We start from the raw sequence: 21,246 nt of genomic DNA, 5'->3' as shown, positions 1-21,246 counted from the left end.
TATGGGTATATTCTGGGATTATATAGAGCTGGGAATACTCCACTCTCATGCCTTTGCACAGTACAAAGAGAAACCTCAAGACTAAGAGGAATTGGTCAGGCTGAAATATCCTTTCTGACATTTCACAAAGGGCAAATACAACTGTTAAGTTTTTCTTTCTCCATCTAGAGAGATATTATAAATACATCTGAGAAGGCACGGACTACATACACCCTCGATTCAGTCCATCCCCTCTCTCCTTTGACACTGACTATAGACTTCTTAGTCATTTCAGTAAGTTTACATTTTTTCTCAGTTATTTCTAACAAACCACAGTTACATGGCAGGGAGATGAAAGGTTGAGCAAGATTCTCAGGGCTCATGAGTAAAGTCCCTAACAAGGCACAGCTGATCTACAGACAGACAGACAAAGATATCAACCATGTGTTGAAAATAAACAGTTGCAGTCAATTCTCTCACGCCGGGGAAGGGGGGAATAGCACACTGCCAATGTCTGAGCAGCAAGAATGACGCTGCCACTTCTCTGGACCTGCGTTAGTCCGGTGATAGGAGTATGTTGTTTATACAGTCCCGGTTCTCAAGTCTATCTGCTGTTCTCACCATCTTGACCTGACATGAATGGTTTTGAAACCATTTGTTCATGTCAGAAGCGTGATAGTATCACAGTAAGGCAATTCGGTCTGCGAAAGAACAGCTCTGATGATAGACAAGAGATAAGTGTATACTAGACATACAAAATTTTAGCTATTTTTTATAAACCTTTCTGCTTCTGAACTACCTCATATCCAATGTTCCCAAAGCAATTTGCTAATATTCATAAATCTCAATGTTCTCTGGAAGCTACTATATAATAAAAATATGCATCAACAGAAGCACAAAAGAAATTTGCATTGGTCCCAAATCATACAGCCTGTCTAAGAGAAGGGGTCTCGGCTCCTCCTACCCTATCGATCATACCCTCATCTCCTTCCAAGGCAGTTTACCAAGCTACATAATGGACTTAGAAACATTAACCTGTGAAGAGCCATTTAATACCCTGAGGTGAATATGCCCATCAACAGCAAGTTTACCAGTTTCTGGTAGGCAATGTCAGGCTAAATATCTGATATCCTCCTGATTATCGTGAACCAGTATTTTCTTAGCAGTAATTTGACTCCATTGCTGCAGTCAGCATACTCAAACAGAAAGCTGCAAACGCCTACATTTTATCAATTGCAATATATGTTTCAAAGCATTATAAACATGAGAATTGTCAGATATAGTACAGCATGGTAAGTCCTATTAAAAAAAAAATCCACTTTAAAAGGATAAAATTACTCTGGACGTATACTTCCTAGTGTATGCTGCAAATATTAACATTTACCAGCAGGAAAATATAGAGTCCTGATGTTTTCAATGAAACAAAACGAGAACAAAAACCAATAGGCCCATCGGATGCAGAGTCGATCTAGACTCTGTGTGCTGGAACATGGCGTAGAAACACAATACAAGGACAGACTGAGCACATCGGATGCAGCTTAAGCCGTAAAAAACAGACGGGAAGCATGTGGCAAACCATATAGTAGTGATACTACTAGTGGTAGTACTTGTTGTAGCTTAATGCCTTCCATAAGCCATCACAGGAGCGCTGCATTTACCTAAGCTTTTACTTTGTCAATACTATCTGAATTTTCCTCTTACTTTTTCAGACTTCTTGCTGTCACAGATATCAGTTCCTACCTGTACATCTGCAACTAATGTCCCTCTGTTAAAATGTTGCTACATTGCAACAAATGTAGCTATTGCTACAAAAAGCAATAGCTTTCTGCATTGTGTAAATTCCAAATGCAAAATGGTAATTAACTCTACATTGTGGAAAAGTTGTTATTTATGTAACTGTTTAGCTTTTTTCAAATGAAACCATACATAAGCACACTCCGAAAAGAGAAGGCAGCATATGTTAATAGGTATCTGCATTGTTCACAGACTTTGCAGATCATTACAAGGAACATCAATTTTCAGAAAAACAAAGATATTTACAAAAGAGAAAACAGTATATTGGACAAGTAGTGATTTTCCATATTCCTTTCACTTCAAGCACATATAGAAATTCTTTGGTACACTCTTTACATCCTACACTTCTGGCAAGTCAAAAATCCAACTGCTGCGGAAAAAAATAGGCTTGTTTTATTTAAAAGAAAATCAACAGTTCAGTCACAACTTTTAGGAAGACATAACTCATGTTTAAGAACATAGCTCGTGAACATTTTTAGCACTATCTGTTCAAAACAGATCACTGAAATCAATGAAAAATAAAATACTTGTCCATATGGAAAAAAAGTGGAGAACTAGGACTGAAATAAGTACTTATTATTACTTAACTAACCAAAGTTCCATGTATTTGAGCACTGATTGAGAATGTATTTTATTACCTATGAAAGCAGGATGCCTATTGAGAAGTTACTGCATTTTGTACTTGCTAAGTCACTTTTAAACAGAGAAACTCTAAATGCTTCATGAAAATGGACAAACATATAAGAAGCATTAACTAAAAGAACAGACACTTAAACTTTCATTATGGATTGATTATTATTATTTCCACAGATAACCAGAGCCTACATGCCGAAATAAGAAGTCTATACAGTTTCAGGAAGCAAATCGTCAACTCTTCCACCCTGCAGCTTCCCAAAGGCAAGGAGCGAGGCAATGCATCCCGGCGGAGGAACTGCTCCCAACACTACAACATTACAGCTCTGGCAGGCAGCGCTGGCCCCGGGCTGGTCCTGCTGCGGCGAGGCAGAGAAACCTCTCTGCCCCTCCAGGTCAATCATCCCCAGATGAAACAGCTATTGCCAGCACAGCTAAGCCTTGGCAAAGATTTAGGGGACAAACTCTGGACCTGCACAAACCATCAGGGCTGGTGAGAGAAGAATCTTACAGGGAAAAACCCAGAAAGCTCAAGTATCCATTTTCCCCTAAGCAGAAAAGTTTTGGCAGGTTTGTTTGTTTGTTTGTTTGTTTTTATGTTGGGAATTGTATTGTTTTTTCCTGGCCTCTATCCTATCTTTCAGGAGGAAAGGGGAAATTTTGACTGAAAGAAAATATAATTTTAATTAACTCTTGTTAGTAACATTTAAGGTTTTTCTCTTTTCCGAGCAAAAGAATATGCTTATTCCTGTTTCACACAATAAGAACTATGGTTATTAATTTATTTTTTCAGATTTAAAGTGGGCTATTTTCTAACTACATTATTTATAGGCTCAAATGATTATGGATATTTTGTAAACCAAAAAAAAAATCATAATTATCAGATTGAAAGCAGATGCAGGTCAATGCAATGTAACACTTTACATAACAATCAATAAAAATGTCAATACAAACAACTACTAAAGGCACCATATGACATTCCAACGGGGGGGGGGGGGAGAATTTCTTCATTTTCTACTTAGACGCCTTGCTTCCTTTATCAGCAGATGGCAAGCAAATTACTAGTTCAATCCATATGTCTGTATCTGATAGACAGTGTTTTACAAGTCTGAAATTAGTTTGAAACATTTTGATGTTGGCCAGACTACAGAGGAAAACAGGATAACTTTGTCTATTAATGAAAAGTTGGTTTTGTCATAACAAATACTTCCACAAGCTACTACCCATCCAGACTCATTCAGTCGCTAATGGAATTTGTACCCAAAGACATAATCTGTGTTTAACAGACTAACAATTTGTAGTTTCATCCATTCTGTTCTTCTGCTGTGCTCCAACATGTCTCCTTCCACTAGCTGAGGTTTACTTAGTGGTGCTGATGAAAGCAAGCAAGGCCATGAGAATATTTTTCATAGGAAAGATATCAGATCGCTAGGGCCATTTATGTGCATGCTAGTAGGCATTCAAGAGAGAACCTGTCAGAGCAAAGCCCATGCAGACCAGTACCCTGGCTCCAGCCGTGGCAAAGTGCAGATGCCGAGAAGAAGATTTGGACAATTTTGCTTAATCTCTCTCCATCAGGAAGCCTCCATTTGCAATGCAGACAATATATATTTTAGGAAAGGCAGATCAGAAAGCCTAGACAGTTCTTATAACAGAATGAATGGTTTGGTATTTTTTCTTTCAAAAGAAAGCTCCAAATTTGGAGAATTTCAATTACTTTTACTATAGAAAACTGTGAGTTCCACAAAAGATTGATGGGGGAGAGAGCCAAACCAAGCTAAAGAAGACAAGAAAAGAGAGTTTACAGTGAAGTTTCCTTGCAACCTGGCCAAGCAAAGAGGGAAGCAGATCTATACTGATAAAAATAGCCAACAGCAGGGGTCTGGAGGCATTCACAGCCAGGCAGAGCACCAGGCACACCCTGCAGCTCTCCAGGCACTGGGAGCCCTTCGGTGCGGACAGCTGGATGGAGGTCCTGTTAACTTCCTAGCACTTACAAAATTTAACTTCTTTGCCAAGGATCTACAGAACCAGCGCAGATAAAATATTTCTCAACTCAGTGTTTTTAAAAATGTTCTCTCCTTACAACAGTGATGTACCTGGGGGACTGATGTCCAAAATGGCTTATGCTTCACTTCTTAAGGAGGATATCACTAAGAAAGCCTTCAAATACCTTTAGCAATGATTAAGGCTTCACCCCAGGCTGTCTGTTCACTCATTGAAATGATACATTTCAGAAAAAGTTCAGTCTAGAGGTCTACACCAATGCCAACTTGGGGCACTGAAGTCGAATGAAACATGTCTCCTGAGATATATGCAGTTGGTCATGAGGCGTGACTAAAACTGAGTCTTACGTGAGGGGTCACTTAGCTGAACACTATACCAAGAAACTGAGGGACAAAATTTAACAGACATCAACTATTCTCTTAATTTTTTTAGAAGTCCCTACATCAAACCTGCTCTGACAGTTGTTATGGATAACCATTGCAAAGACCTCTACCCTTCAACCATTTAGTTGGCTATTAGAAGGCAAAGGCAAATTGATTAAGTGATGATTAAGTTTACAGTCTTAAAAGCATGAAAAGATCTATTTAAAAATCCACCCAGATTTAAAACTTCTGCTAAGCAGAACATAATTTGCTGTAATAGAAAAATCAGTAAAGTTGTAACATACTCTTTGCTTTAAAAATTATTAATATTAGTCCTACAAACCCTTTGGCTAAATAACTACAGAAATTCTGTGTTCAGTGGAAAAGCCTTTTCATTTTTAATTTAAAAATAAATCTCATTTTTTTAAATTTCATTCTAATTTTTAAACCTAATTTAAAATTAGTAAACAAACAAGTAAAACACACGTACGCACACAAACATATGCAGGTGCCAAGCTGTTTACAAGCCTTGAAGCCTACAAGATTTTAATCACGTTTTCCATTAACTCTCCCCACCCCTCAACACTGCATAAGGTAGGGTCTATGAGAATTTTAAACAAAAGGAAATATTTAAGTTTCTAGCATACCTCAGTCAAATATAAATGAATTTCAGTAATATACTAACAGGTACTATGCTACTGTCAATGGACAGCTTTACAGATGTTTGTCTTCTTTATCAGCTGCAGGGAGGAATGCCAAAATGATCACCATAGCTGAGTCCATTAACTGAATTGTGAAGAAAATGCTTTTCTCAAGAAACAGGCTGACTAAGCTTATTCTGCACAATACAAACTTTTAAACAGATCTGGAATACATTCACTTTGGGTTGGGAGAGGAGCTGCCATGAAGCGTTGAAAAAATATGGAGTATAACTCAGCATTTTCTCTTCTAACTCAAAAGCATAACCCCATGAACATTAAAGCAATTACTATCAGAAAAAACCTCATAAATATGTAAAGATATTATTCTCCATATGTCTTATAAAGGGGATAATAGCGGTATATTAAGTTTTGCTTTGATTTGAAAGCTTTCACCTTGTGGTGTCTGCCTTACAGCCTTTTAGTCATGTACAGACTGGAGCAGCAAGAGCTTTGAAGTGCCCAACTTCCAGTGAAGCTTCTAACATTTTTTTAATAAGTCTGAAGAGGCCTGTGTGTGATTTACTGTAATTTCAGAACAAGCTCAGAAATTCACCCTAACACAAAAAGATACAGTTTCTTCAGGAAAGAATGGGAGAGTCATTTGAGCACACTATCACTGTGAGGGCATGGGAGGAGAGCAGCATGAAAATACTCTGGCAACATGATCGAGTCAAATTCAAAATACTGGGTATATAAATGATGATACTCAGAACTTTAAGGGAAACAAGACAGAGTTTTGTATAGACTAGATTCTTTTTTTTTTTTTTGCAACCAGTAAATATAGTTTAAGTGATTCACAGCCGATTTTTATAATTGCAATGAAGCAGCTGTGATCAAACTCTATTTGTAGCATCATAATAAATTTGCCCCCCACCTACTAAAATTAGTTCTAAGCATCCAAAATTCCCATTTGAACATCTGACTGAACAAAACAGGCATTGCTCCATGCCAAAAACGGGAGGAAATAGACCTAAAATATGCCATTTTCTCACCAGAAATTGTAGGCTCCCAGAATAACATGTGAATTAAAACTCATTCCAAGCTTGTTTGCATTGCTCCTTGTTCTCATTCACAACAAATTCCTTGACAAATGTTCTGATTATTTCTCTTTTTTCCTCGCTTTTTTTAATTTAAACACAATTTTCAAATCAGACAGTCTTGCAAGGAGAAACAGCCGATAGTACAACCCACCTGAAAATGGAGAGGGTGGAATTTTACTCTCAGCAAGTGCTGGAGGCAACTCACATGATTAAAGACTGCACTGTAAGCCATCGTTAAAAGACTTCTTCCCATAAGTGAAAACGTGTAGTTTGCCACTATACACATCAGAGGCACATAAACCAAAATGAGGTCAAAGTCAAACAAGAAATGCAAATACCTCGCTCCAAAATTCCTGCTCTTTTTTTTTTTTCAGGCTGAAGGAAAGAATAAAAATTTTAACAAAGTTAAGATTAAAATTATAATCTGTTTCTTAAGTTTTTCTCTTTTGCTGGTATTCTTGCAAAAAGTTACATCATCATGCCCAGAGAAGTTAACCGGGAATATTGATTCAGGATGCCTATGGATCAGGCTCTTCTTGCTATGATGATAGTGTTGCACAATACAGAGTTTAATGCATCTCTTTTCACTCTGGCTTTTCAAGACAGGAAACTGCCCTAATTCCCATTTTACAGACAGAATCGGGAGACTAAGGCCTAGAGCAGTCAAGAAATCATAGGGAATTAACCACCTAACTAGAACAAATATGATTCACCAACCTGAGATTTGCAAATCTCAGGCAGCACAGGGATACACAAACTCAGCAAGGATTTCAAAGTCCATTCGCAACCTGCCTGCAAAGCGCTGCATAGCCTGGGCTGCCACCACGCCATTTGTTTCAGAAACCTAATAGTGTACACAGTGCAAAAAGAGAAAACATACTTATTCCTCCTCCCGTCTTTATGCACAAATTACATCCTATCTGAACTCTAAATAATGTAACATGCAATATGGAATACATATATTTATAGATTTATATTACATACACATATTATTATATCACTACAACAAAGACTGTAAGATTTTCTAAGATATACATAATGCTACTTAGAAAAATGCTTAGAAAAACATCAACAGAACCATTTAGCCATTATAAAGCTTCATTTTAAAAACAGAACTTGGTACAAGAGGTAAATGAATTATATTAGGCAGGAAATTGTTCACTAAATCAATTGTGTTGCATTAGAGATCTTAAAATTAAGGCTACTTCCAAGGTGGCCACATGCATATTCTGAGGAGTGCTAAGGTAATAAAAGACGTTCCACAAAATCTTTTGCATATCTCACATATATATATATATATATGTATTTCTGTTTCAGCACACATCTGTTCATAACAACTATTTTCCATAGTTGTCATTTTTAACTGGGTGTATTAGCCCCTAGATAACTCCATGGAAAAATCACAGGACGTGTGTGCAGTGTTTATTCATAAATCTGTTTTTAAATCTTTACCATTTTGAATTTGTTCAGATGTGGACAGCATCTGGATTCCTTCAAATCAATTATAATTACAATGCTCCCTTCTTAGTCCAATAAATTAAACATTTATTTGCCATCTATCATAATATCCCTCCTCTAAAAGAGTATATTTATTGGTCTTTTAATTACCAAATACATGTAGAGGGCTGTCTGAAATTCAACACAGAAAGCAACTCTGCACTGCCAGATGTTAGAGCTATATCCACATAGATTTTCACTGTTCAGCACCATAGTACTTCAGGCAAAAATAGAATTATGTACAATCCTTGCCTGCATTCATCTATGAAATTTAATTTTCCATTGAAAATCTACAAGTTAGCAGCAAGTTCTGCCCTCAGACATGAATGTGCGTTTCCTATTGGATCCAGTTTCGCAAAGATTATCCTTAGTTTCTAAATACAATTGAAGCTTCCATTTCACTTCAGGTATAGAATCTAATGCTAAGTACTACTACCAATACAGAACAATAATAGGGCTGTATAATGGTTATAGTTGCACTTAACTTTTTGAAATTTTGGGAAAGCTCAACTAATTATTGAAATTAGTCATCGTGCGAGAAGCTGCATTTACTTACTTCCCAGTTTAAACAAGGCTTCCCATTGACAGTTCTCAGAATTGTTTAGACTGGAGGGAGCTGCTGCTGCACTGTTTGCCTTTGCAGTGCCCACAGCTGTGCTCCATACCCTGACACTGCTTTAACCGAGCTGCATCCACTGTGAGCACAATTTAAAAAAAAAAAAAAAAATTAAAATTCAGGAATGTATTTGAAGACAGTAAAATAAAATAGCTGCTTACCAGGATTGCTCATACCTAAAGGAATAACGTTTCCTCACTCAGTGTGTCCAGTTTGGAGCAAGGGGGTATGAATAAGGGCTGCAGGACTGGGTTGTTTTCAGTGTCAACAAGGGCGGCTCAGTAGTGCAGAGGGGCTGAGCCAGGAGGGAGACCTCTAAGCCTCACCCCAGGGCGAGGGAGGCTCTGACTCACACCACCCCACACCGAGGGCTCCTGTTCAGGCTGGGGGACAGTGTTGGGGGCCCCTCTGTGCCCGGACCCCCACCCAGACCGGAGCGGTGGGGGCTGCCGGGGAGAGCGGTACCCAGGCACCCAGATACTCCCACCCTCACGCTGAGTTCAAAAACTGCCATTCCCCGCGGCAGCGATGGCACGGAGGGGCTGCCTCAAGCACCCAGCAAAGCCAGGCCCTGGCGCAGGCATGCAGCATCCAGGTGACAACGGTGTGCTGCCCCTTCTTGCTCCCACCAACGCCAGGACACCAAATACTGGACTGGAGAGAGCAAAAGAGAGGTTCTCCTACCCAAACTCGGAAGGGTAGTATAAAATTGAGTTAATCGCATCTGACACTGATTGTCAATCTGTTTTGGCCACTCGGTTCAATACAAGAAAGCACTCTTTTGTTCTCATCTTCATTACCATCTCTCCCATCCGAATGAAACAGCTTGTTTTAAATCAAGAATTATCTCGGTTCTCCCTGCTTGAATCATTGTTATTGATCATAGCAACTTCAATAAATCCTGCTGGTTACGCAGCAGCCCGGGGGCCCGTACCGATCTCCCCAGCCCTTTGTTCCACATAATGATTCACCTTTTCATCAAGGATTTTGACGTAGCTGCTGCCCTTTCGCATTATTATCGTGCCCCACCCAAATAATGATTTTATCATTTAATTCTCTTCTAAACCGCATTTTGTAAAAGGGAGAAGAAAAAAAAATAAATAAAAAATGTGCATTGACGGGTGGGTAAACATGCACGAGGTGGGATTGTCTCTCCACATGACAGACACACCCCACACAAAAACCAGAAACATGCCTTTAATTGGGCAGGTTAACATTTTTCTAAAAGTTACTTTCTAGTCCTATCTGATCACTCTGTCAGGATGAGTAATGCAAAACATTCAATTTCTTGTGGGTTTGGTTCCAGTAGTTACTAAAAGCAGCCAAGTACATGTTTGTTTCTAAACTACTTGAAACCTTCAGAAAGTTATTTTAGCTTCGTTTGCGAGCCCTTCACCAGCACGGGGATTTTACCCGCCTCGGTTTTGCGCAGGAAACCCGACGCTTCAAAACCATTTCTCTTCAAGTCCTAACTTTATTTTCTCATTTTCCTTGTCGGAGGATTCTTGAAGTTTTCCAGGATGTAGTTATATTTAATAAAGTAGCCCACTGCCTCCCCAGGCAGAGACTTGTGGAAACAGGTGCTTCTAAAAAAACCAAAAGACTTTGGCAGCTCTCTGACCTGACAGAGCTCTGTGCATTAGTAAGACACAGTGCCTGCTGAGTTCCCCTCAGCTAATTAGAGGACCCGTATGGCAATGAATGGCCTTGACTATAAATACTTCCTGAAAGATCTCTAACAGAGTCAGAGGAAATGGGAAAAAAATGAGATGCAGCTACAGAGAAACTATTTCAGATGTTTCTTCATTAAAGGGCTGCTTTTTCTTTCCCAAAGTGGCTGAGGGATGAGATGCAGCATCCAAGACCTCCACCATCTTAAATATAAGATGTATGATACAATTACATGCATTAGATTTAATTCTGTAGATATACCATTACGATGTTGCTATCGAAAGGTGGTCGGAAGTGGGACACAATGCCAAAGCGCACAAAAACTTCCATCCATTACCCTGTAGTGACCACTGAAAAAATCACATTTAAACCAAGATCCCACTCTGTGTGCTTGAACCTTCCAGTGCTGCTCCTTGTGCTCCTGCTAAAGGCAGCAGCAATACTTATACCAACATCAGAGAGGCAGGCTTTACCTCAAAGGTATGTTATTCTTCTGGCCAAGAACTGAATGTTTAGAGAAGTCTTTTGGAAATCACAAAGGCCAGTTCAGCATTTCCACTGCTTTGCAGCTATCTAGCATCTAACTCTGTGGATAACAGGAGTCAGTACTTTATAACAGGAGAAATAATGTTTCACCACTAGGGATTGTGTCTGATATTTACTACACTGATATTAAATCAATTATATGTAAATTTACTACATACATACCAGTTGCTTATTTTAAAATTAGCTCTGTCAATCAGCCACATAGGAGAATGCAAAACAGGGAGAGGGGAAATAACTTTCTGATTTCCTGTCTCCCCCAAATTTAAAGCCATATAACCAGCTCTAGACAGAACACTATATGAAATATCAGAAGTGTAAATATCACAGACAAAAATAAAATAACTCTTCTTAAAGTAAATGGAAACTTGTTTGAAATGCTGTGATTTCCTGTAGTGTGTAAATAGTCCAATCATTATAGTGCAAAATAATCCCAATCTAATAGAAGAGCTGATTTTATCCTTTGCCCCATATAAAAAGCTCATAGCAAAGGTTAACATAACTTCAGTTAGATATTTAACGTTACAGCCTGCAGTCTGCCTTTGATAAAAATCACCAGTACCTTTGAAATAATTTGACAATCTCTCTCCCTGTGTCGGTACACAAATCCCCCCATTACATGAATTACGATTAATACACAGGCGTCTCCCTGGTGCCTTCAGGTCTCTGCTGCACCGTGGGACACACTGATCTGTGCTATTCTGCATCTGCATCGGCTAAACTACGATGCGAGGCAGCAGCGTTTACCAATACCTTTAGGTGGGCTAACTAGGTCTGTGTATAGGTCTGAAGGCTCAGGCTGCAATTCCCAATTTTGTGGAAAACTTTGTTCTGCAGTGTCCACACATACCAAAACAGGACACTTCATTTAAAATCAGTTTAGCAAAAAGTTCCTGCTGTCCAAGATCTGCGTTGTCAAAGCATTAAACAATCTGCCTGGCCTGGAGTCCGCTGGCTGCCAATGTGCTACCCAAAAAAAGGAACATTTTTGCATCTCAATAGACCTTCCAGTATCAACAAATCTTTAAACTACAAAATCAGCTACTCTAAGGAAGAGCAGAAATAATGTCTACATTGTACCATGCTGAGGTACATTTTTTGTAATTCCCATTTGCAAAACATACCGATTCGCTGTAAGTACAGCCGCTGGAAACATTTTAATAAGAAAAATAAATTAAAGCTACTCACAGAAGTGTACCAAGCCCCTGAGAAAGATTCTGTTACATACACACAGCTTGGAAGCGCTCTCGGGGAAAAAGGTGCGTCCACTGCATATGTGTGTTTGCACACATGCAGAGTTCAAGCTATTGCCACTGCACCATCCCCAGCTCCCGAAAGGTCACAAGCGATTTGGTGTTTTAGCTGCTAAAAAGGAAAGAAATCCTACCCTAATGACTCCCACAAATAATCTACTGTAGCATAGAATCTGGGGAGGGAACATGTCCATCATGCATGGAAGGAATGTAAGAAAGCAGCATATAAACAGCTTACACAACATGCAAAGCTGAAAAACACTCCAAGTAATTTCCAAAAGTTTACAATTATCCTGTAGGCATTAGGGATTTCTGTGGGCAGTTGTAGATTTTCACCCCTTCCCTAGTTGATCTGTATCATCTTTGATATTTTATTAAAATGCTAATCACTCCTAAACTCAGTATCTAGAAAACCCACTTGCAGTATTAACCTCTATCTATATGAAAAAATGTGAAAAACATGATCTCCCCTTTCCCTTCCCCCAGTCATGAGAACTAAAAAATGAAAAGCACATGGTATTACTGCTACTGTCAAATCATTACAAATCATTTGTAATAAGCAGAACCACTTTATAAATACTGAATAGCCAGTACAACCAAAGGGATGTGTTAGATTTTTTTTCAGTCCATCTCTCACAGTGTTTATTCACTGAGTAATCCCAAATTTTTGGCTTCCTCTGTGTCAATCTTTGGGGGAAAAAAAAAAAAATGAAGGTGTCCACAGTGATTTTATTGTAGGTTTTGTTTCCTAGTCACCAGTCGTCCTGGGATACAGTATTTTGCATGAGCATTCGTTATATGATACCAGAAGTATGTATTGATTTAACGCTTTCCTTTTAGAAAGGCCCAACTTTTAGCACAACATTAGCTATTTCTACTAGCTATTTCACATTAGCAAAATAAAATTCTCCAGAAGTGGATAATCATGAGAGATTTGCTTAACAATACGGAGTATTTTTGTATTTCGGAGGATTACAAAAATTAGCTTTTTCCAGAATGAGAGGGAAGTTCTTTTCTGAACAATTTCTAATTCTGTCTGGGCCAAGTGAGCTTCCAGGCATACATAGAACATATATGTATTTCACATAATACTCGACACCAAGCTCCCCTGGTCAAGCTGACCATCACTTTGTCTTCTTATTTCCTGGCTCCAGTACTGCATCCCATAACTCTGTCTACAGAAAAATAAATCAAGAGCAAAATCAAGGAGTTAGGTTTCTATGATCTTTTTCACAGATCCAGGGGAATAGGGAATTAATATCACTCACGGAATCACATTCCTTCATCTTCCATCATCTTCTATCCTTCAGATCACCCCTTACCTTCGAGAAGTTTGAATTCTCACTATTTTCCTCTATCCATCAATAGTGATGAAATATATATGATTAGGGACTCTATTCAGCAGATGTAGAAAGTTAACCTCTTTCCCCTTTTTTCCTAAATATTCCAAACTGACAAAGGCAAATTGCCCAATTTTCAAAGAAGAAAAGTGAAAATTAAAATATTGTAACTAAGGAAAAGACCCAGACAAACAAGTCCTTGGCACAATAGAGTTCAAAGAGCAAGGTAGCTAAAGGTGTACACAAAAGTAATTCCTCTTTGAAGGGTGTCGGTATGGTTTCACCAGTCAGTATAGACCTAATCTGCTAATAAATCCTTTTACAAACCTTACAAAAGGAAAGTTGGGTTGTACACATTTTAGAATGCAAGGAACTAATTTATATACACTGTTAAGATACAAAAATAAGACTTTTTTTTTTCCCAGAAAACCATGGAAATTACAGGTACTTCATATTTCTGAATATCCAGAAGTGATCAAAGTATTTCCAAAGTGATAAAAATACTGATTTGAAAAAAAATATATATTAGTGCTTTTGTATAAACACTTTAAAAAAGTGTCTGAACTTATTTTAAAAAAGGGCATAAGAAGCAGACAGTGTACAGTTTCCCCTTCTATATTCACCAATGGCTAAAACTGATAATATAATGGCCTTATTTTACTGCTTACTAAGATTTTAGGCTCCAGCTACCAACCAAATTTAGACCTTTATAGAGCTGATTCTGCATACTACCACGTCCCTTTGTAGATTTTTGTTGTTTTTTTTCATTTTTTAGTAGTTAAAAAATAAATTAAAATTATTTGTATTCTGATAACCCACAATATAAATTGCTCCTCTGGCCAATATGTCTGTGCACTGCTAAGAACCACTACAAGAATTGAAGTGGGATGTAACTAGCATTATATGTACAGCATGAATTCTATTGCTAGTTGGATATATGTATGTATTTTTATACATATTTCCAAGTGGAGGAGAGAAATATGATCCTACCATTCACAGTAAGCGCACATTTAGGTTTGCAACAGGGAACCTGTCATACCGTAACTGCTTCTCACACACTTAAAATCTGGTAACAATAACTATTCATGACCTGTAAGGTACAAAAGACTGTGGTCCCCCTAAATTGCATGCAGGCTTTAAGTGACAGACATATTATTTTATAATTAGAATAACTGCAATATTTTTAAGACCACTGACTTCATTTTAAAGGAGCTTGTAAGACTTATATACGTATACAGAGACAGATACACCTATGTGTAATCTTAGCAGACCATGGAATAAAACATTTATCTTGCCTTCTGTCTTCCTCTGACATGTTGTTCACTCTTACAGTAATGGATGTTATGGTTATAAATGTTCTTACAAAAGACAATAAAGAAAAATAGCTGATGATCACTTCCATTCTAGTGAGGTTTGCCTGCGGACTGACTGCTCCTGTGGCAAGTTTCTAGAAGTTCAAATAGGGAGCAGCCCCTGAAAACACAGTGATGACTCCAGGAGAAAGGCATTTATTTGTCTCCCTGTTCAGCTCCTCAGAATTTGAGAGCTTTTCTAATCTCAGATTTCTCTACAGTGGGAAAAGCATACCTTGATGGAAGGGGAAGTTCCTTATATATAGGTCCTTTTGTTTAAAAAAAAAGACAGAACAGGAATTATTTGGTGTGACAAATATTCTCCTTTTGTTATCACCTAAGCTCCTTCCTTTTCTCTTTTTTCTTTTTCTTTTGCTTCCAAGGCAACCAGATAAGTGTCAAAATTGATATATAATTATGTTGCTTTACAAAAAAAAGAGGTTACTTTTTATTAATATTTAACTCAGGTTTCATATTCTTAGATATTTAATAATGTGAAATCTTGCTTAAGTGTGAACTGTCACACCACAGCAAAATTTAAGAGGTGATTAGTTGTTTTAGTGTAACAGATGTGCAGCCTTCTGGGGTTCTAAACCTTCCTTCTTCAAATGCATCATCAACCTGCACAATTAGCAGGAATGATTAAACAAAATTCAATCAGAGCTAAATGGCAAAAGCAGAAGTACTTGCTTACTAATACTACATCAATATATTCATTGTTTTATGCAAACACTTTGGAACAGTTACCTGCCAGTTTAGCCCTACAAGTTTGAGTCTTTCAGCCTTTCCTTGATTTTTTTTTTTTCCCCATGCATGAAAAAAAACCCAACCACATTACTCTGGAACTGAAGAAATCATTTGCATGCCTAATTAAACATAACATACATGTAATCATAAAAAGCGAGAAAAAAAAAAAAGAGAGCTTCCTACCCGTAATAAGGACTGGGATTCGTCCTTTGCCTTGCTGTCCCCGGATCCAGCGTATGGCTGGGTGAGCTGCCCGGCTTTCTCCGCCGCTCCGGCTGGCACGCCTTGCAGGAAGCCCTTGCTCTCCACTGCTAAGCCATACATGGGCCGCGCAAGATGGGCAGCTTCTACGTTTGGACTATCCCTTAAAGGCTTTGGCTGCTCTTGGCCAACGGACACTGGGGTCAGTAAGCCTAGACTGGTCTGTGTGTATGATGGGCTCCCCCTCAAAATGTCTGTTCCTCTCCAGGTCACGTTGCGAAGGTCATCACTGGGATTGTCAGTCCAACCTTTCTCCTTGAGCACTTCCTTATCTTCTATCTTTTCCCTCTTCACTATGCTGTCAGATATGGGCTCCCCCATTTTGGGGTCCGGATTAATCAGACTGTAGACCTTGAGGTCAATTTTTGGCTCCTCCTTGATAGACGAAATGCCATGACTGTCCTCCCCATTGGCTGTAGTGATGTCCATCTCCTGACAGTGCACAGTGTTGAAGTGCTCTAGTAGTGACTGAGTGTCAACACCTGTGAAGCTGCACTGACGGCATTTGTAGCAGTTGTGTACTCTCCTGAAAGAAAACGAGAAGTGTATTAACGTGAGAGTCTCCGCTTGGCCTTCCTGCCCACAGTGGTTTTACCTGCCAAGATGAAGAAAATAAATCGAACTTACAGTATGATTCCCTCTAAATAAAGCAATCAGGTTTACTTTGGTGTCTTATACAGTATCCTGCTGGTTTTTCCCCCCATGCCTTGCAATGGCCTCCTATCATTCATTCACATTCCACTGCATTATTCTAAACTTCACATAATTTTCACTGGGATTTTGTGGTTTTTCCTCTTCAGTTTGCTGCAATACACTTTTCACTTTCTGTTGTGGTAGAAACACTGAAGTAACACATTTTTTTCAACCAACATCAAATAGTTAGAAGAGGATAGTCTTCTTTGTATAAAAAACCACTTCGTATAATACAGATCTATGCTAGAAACTCAAAATGTTTAAAAAAAATCCTTTGCTTTCCACCAATTTCATATACTTTTGGTTGAAAAAGATGATTTTGAAAGGAGCTCTGGTTAAGTTACAGAGAAAAATACACCCAAGGACAGAAGGTTGTACACAACAGACAGTACTTATTTGTTCTCTATGGACATTTTAACACAACTTTAAAAGATGCTGCTCTGAAGAAAAAGCAAAATAGTTGGCTGTGTCACTACAAACTGCATTTTCGTGTCAAATACAGAAATGCTTGGGTACGAGCTGTGGAGCAGTGTGGAATAACGTGCCTTCCTGTTTTTATTCTAAAAGCCTATATAAAGTACTGCATTACTAAATTATGTAAAGCATATGTTGCTACATGAGAACAACATGTTACCCGTTTACTGTATCTATCATAGGAACAGAACACTGTTTATGAGCTCTATAACGCCATTATGAATAATTGTTTATAGCACAGGAGCGGTCAGAGCCCTCCATCAGGCTCCAGGCCCCGCTGCGCCCGGCGTCGTACCAACGCAGAGAAAAATACTGCCCCTGCCCTTCATCAAAACGTACACAGCTCTGCGAAAGCTTCTCCCTACAGACACACTCACACATCCACACCCCAGGCATTCAGAGTCGCAACAGCATCTTTAGCCAAGCTAAAAAAATGAGCCTTTCGCTATCCACACAGGACAACTTGTATGAGAAATCTGTTACTGCCCTGACAACTCCAATTGTTAGAATTAATTCTTTTGAGGCCAAATCTTAGCCTCAGTGAAGTCGATGGCAAAACTCCCATTGACTTCAGTAAGAGCAGGATTTGGCTCTCAGTGCATCTGTAGAACTGGAATGCTACACAAAATGTCCCTTTTAGAGTATGATAGTTTAGAAGGGACAACTTGCCAAACTTATTAAACCCCCTTGTCTTCCTTCTTTCCTTTTGTTGAAAAAACAAACCATATGTTATTTACATTGTCTGATTTTCTTGCAGTTGTGTCAGTGCGCAGACATGAGTACACATTCAGATTCAAGCTTTTTAGCCCTTGTGCAATATCAGTTTTCTTTTTGTCATTTTCCGTATTTATATTCACTTTAAGGGACTAGATGGGCTCGTTCAGTTATGCAAAAAAATAGTCAGCTATTCTCCACATAGCCTTATGGCAACAAAATCTACTTGTGGGAGAGCAAGCTGTGGGTTAAAATCCTGTTCTGGCTGTGTTCCTTTTTCTTCATTCTACAATTGTGTTTTATTAAAATCAGCTTGTCTCTCAATGCGACACTAATATATTCTCTCTTGCAACTTAATTATTTTCTAAACTGAGCTCAATTCTCTTCTGAACCAAAAAAAAAAGAGAGAGTGCTATCTGATCAAAACCATTTTAGAAATACAAAAAGCCAAGTTATAAAGAGGGTCAGCCCTGTAAAGGTGGGATACCATGAGGGAAGTCCAAGTTAGACAGGGGCTAGTTATCTTAAAAGCCAAGTTAAACAAGACACCATTTGGGGCTAATGGCTCAACCGCATACACTCCCCATGTGAAAGTTTATCAATCCTTTGGGAGGCTACTTAGCCTTAAGTGTCTCTTGTTTAACTTGGCTATTTCAATAGCTAACCCCCTTTCCTAACTTGGCTCTCATCTACAGATATCACACCTCCAAACAGCTGATCTTTTTCTGCCTAACTTGTCTTTTCCCACCCCCCGCCTCTACCACGCTGGCTAAATGTTTTTGATCAGGAGCAGTATACACCACGGGAGTGGTACCACACTTCTGAGGCCACAAATGAATGCCGAATATTAGCTGCTGTTGTAACTACATGGCTGAGGCCCAGCTAAAATCACCTTTATTACATTAAAGGTTTGTTCATTTAAATTATTTATAATTGATTCAAAGAGAGTCATACAAGCATTCCTTCATTTTTCTGTGAGACTGTGATAGGCACTGTGATGTGGAGAAGACAACGACTGATTTAGGTAGATAGTAACCCAACAGGCTTTTTTTCTTTCAGGACATATACTTTTCTAGTATGCATTAAAAAGTAATCTCTGCCATCGACATCATAAATCTTCATACTTCGCATGGGTTTGTCCTGTATATTATTCTATCCCCAAGCTCCAAAAAGTAAGCTAAAGTTTGGAACTGTCCAGTATAAGTCAGTCTCAAATAATAAAATAATAACTATCATCAGCTATTAGAGAACTTCTGAAAGCTGGAAACTTACTCTTTCCCAGAACAAGGCATAAAAAGAAAATGTTTTCATCTCTGACTGTTTTCACCCCACCCTGATAGCAATCAAGGAAACAAGTTGGCAATGTTTGATTTCTTTTTATACTAGAATTTAAACCTACTCCATGTTTCTAAAGGCCCAGGTTACACCTAGATTTGTGCACAAAGCTCCTCAAAGCTAAGCAACAAAATTTTTAAAATTCCAATTTGCAAAGTACACAATAAGCACTCCCATGCATTACCTGAAAGTTACACTTTACAGCTAAACCACGGTTATACCATCTGAAACTCTGAATTCATCAGGTGCAATACAGTGTACTGGTATACAGCTGATCAAAGGAGAAATGTTTGAGGAAAATCTCAGTATGGACAAAAGTGATGTAAATGAAGAAGGAAACAGCTTTCTCCCTTGTGTGATCTTGCTTATACACCACTCAGGCAAACTAATAGCAGGTTCAAGCCATAAACTGGCATTATCTTCAATGTGGCATTGGGATGGCAATGTCACCCTATCCATTGATGTCACTTAGCATCATTATTTTCACTACAAAACAAATCAAAGACCTGATTATTTGTGGACATTAAAACATTTATGGCCCAATCCCAAGATTAAATGTCAAGGAATTCAGGCCAAACCTTTGCTGCACTGTTACATTCTGACAACTTAATAAAATCCTGTTATTATTTATTTGTACCAAAATGTACTTGAAGTAGGTGCTATAAGACATAAGGATTTTCCCTTGTAAAATCCTGAAGTTGGAGAGATTAGATGGGGTTTTTTTGATGGATTTAATGTTCTTTATTTGAGCTTTCTAATAGGCTGTGATACTCCTGACACTAGCCAGTTGTTAATTAAGTCTTGTTGACATACTTCTAACTAGTCTGAAGTATTACAAAACACCATCCTCTACAAAACAAGTAATTATTTTTTTTTTTTTTAAATTACCTGAAGACATTCCTAGGCTCTAGGGCATAGAAAATATTCTGGATGAAGGTACGGCTGTCGTATCACTCCCATTTTTTTGCATATTTTGAATTTCATTATGAATATAATAATTACTAGTATTTCTCATGAAGAAACAGGCTTATAAGAAAGTTTACTTTTGGGACGGGTGCTGCACTCAGGCTTGTGGGGAGCGGAAAATATTCAGAAGGAAAGACAGCGAGCAAAGCAAGCAAGAAAATTCAGTGGAGGGTCAGAAAGGGGAGGAGAACGGGCAGAGTGGAGAGTAAGGCTGAGATGAAAGGAGAGCAAAAGCCATCGGCAAGAGCAAACAAGTTCAGAGCAGTGAATGAAGGTGTCAGGAGGATGGAAAAGGTCCTCGCAGCTGCTGCTATTGTTCAATGAGTGAAGGTTCCTGCTCTGCTGAAAAACCGGGAGCTGGTGGGCCTCAATTTACACTTTTGCCCTCGGTTGGCTTCTCTGGGGAGCGGCCCAAAGGCTCCACATTTCCATAATCTGCACGTCTAAGACCCTGCTCAGGCTTCTGCTGCCTGACAGTGCGAGGGGGCAGCCCCGACAGCCCTGTCCCTGGTGTGCAGACCCTGGCGCTGGGGAGGCGCAAGCCCCAAGCACCCCTTTGCCTTTTAGCCCTCTACCCCATTTATCTTTAAGAAGCAAGGAATTATTTAATTTGAAATTAACTCAAAATCAATTTCAAAAGAGAACCCCACATAACTGCTGTCACCCACATTTTCAAAATAACTTGTTTATTAGAAAAATGATTCTACTCCATTGCCAAAGCTTATATTTCATTTGAGTCTTTCTATTTTCTTCTTACATTTTGTAGTTGTTTGATTTCTCACTACCCTCTTTTTTTTAAGAGAAGTTTAGAGCATTTTTCAGCATAGCATTTTTAATTACTACTAGCATTAATCAAATGCTTTCTGTCAAAGTCTTTTTTGACAAATAAGGATTTACATGAAAAATTCTAATTTTTGCAAAAATGAGAAAATGCATTGTTTTCCTACATCTTTTAGCAAAATTAAAAAAAAAAAAAACTTCTGCAAGAAGCCTCTTTCATTTTTAAGAAAAAAATCAGAATTTAAAAATTAATTATTTTGGAGCAAGAAGGAAAATAATCTCTAGACTAAGTGATCAACACACAAAATTTCCCCAAATACTCAATATGATTTTTATCTAAATTACACGTGTTGCCATCTTTTAGCTCATCAGAATACCAGACAGTTTTGAGGAAAAACGAAGCTTCACAATGAACATGAAGAGTACCTGATTCCTCAGAGGTATAATGGAAAATGAGTAGTAGCAGAATTAGTAGAAAATGGAGGCCA

The 21,246-nt window shown here is 38.5% G+C and overlaps 1 protein-coding gene across 2 annotated transcripts in view; it reads right to left on the bottom strand.

Moving 5' to 3' along the window:
* Nucleotides 1-21,246, bottom strand: part of TRPS1 (transcriptional repressor GATA binding 1) — a 173,058-nt gene that overhangs the window by 132,064 nt on the left and 19,748 nt on the right. For both annotated transcript variants that reach the window (XM_050892799.1, XM_050892800.1), the window contains exon 4: nucleotides 15,719-16,322. In XM_050892799.1, the coding sequence (XP_050748756.1) occupies nucleotides 15,719-16,322 (604 nt within the window). The remainder of the gene's footprint in view (nucleotides 1-15,718; nucleotides 16,323-21,246) is intronic.

This window comes from Gymnogyps californianus, chromosome 2, assembly GCF_018139145.2.
Source record: "Gymnogyps californianus isolate 813 chromosome 2, ASM1813914v2, whole genome shotgun sequence".
Classification (NCBI taxonomy): Eukaryota; Metazoa; Chordata; class Aves; order Accipitriformes; family Cathartidae; genus Gymnogyps; species Gymnogyps californianus.
This window is presented reverse-complemented; position numbering and strand designations above follow the sequence as displayed.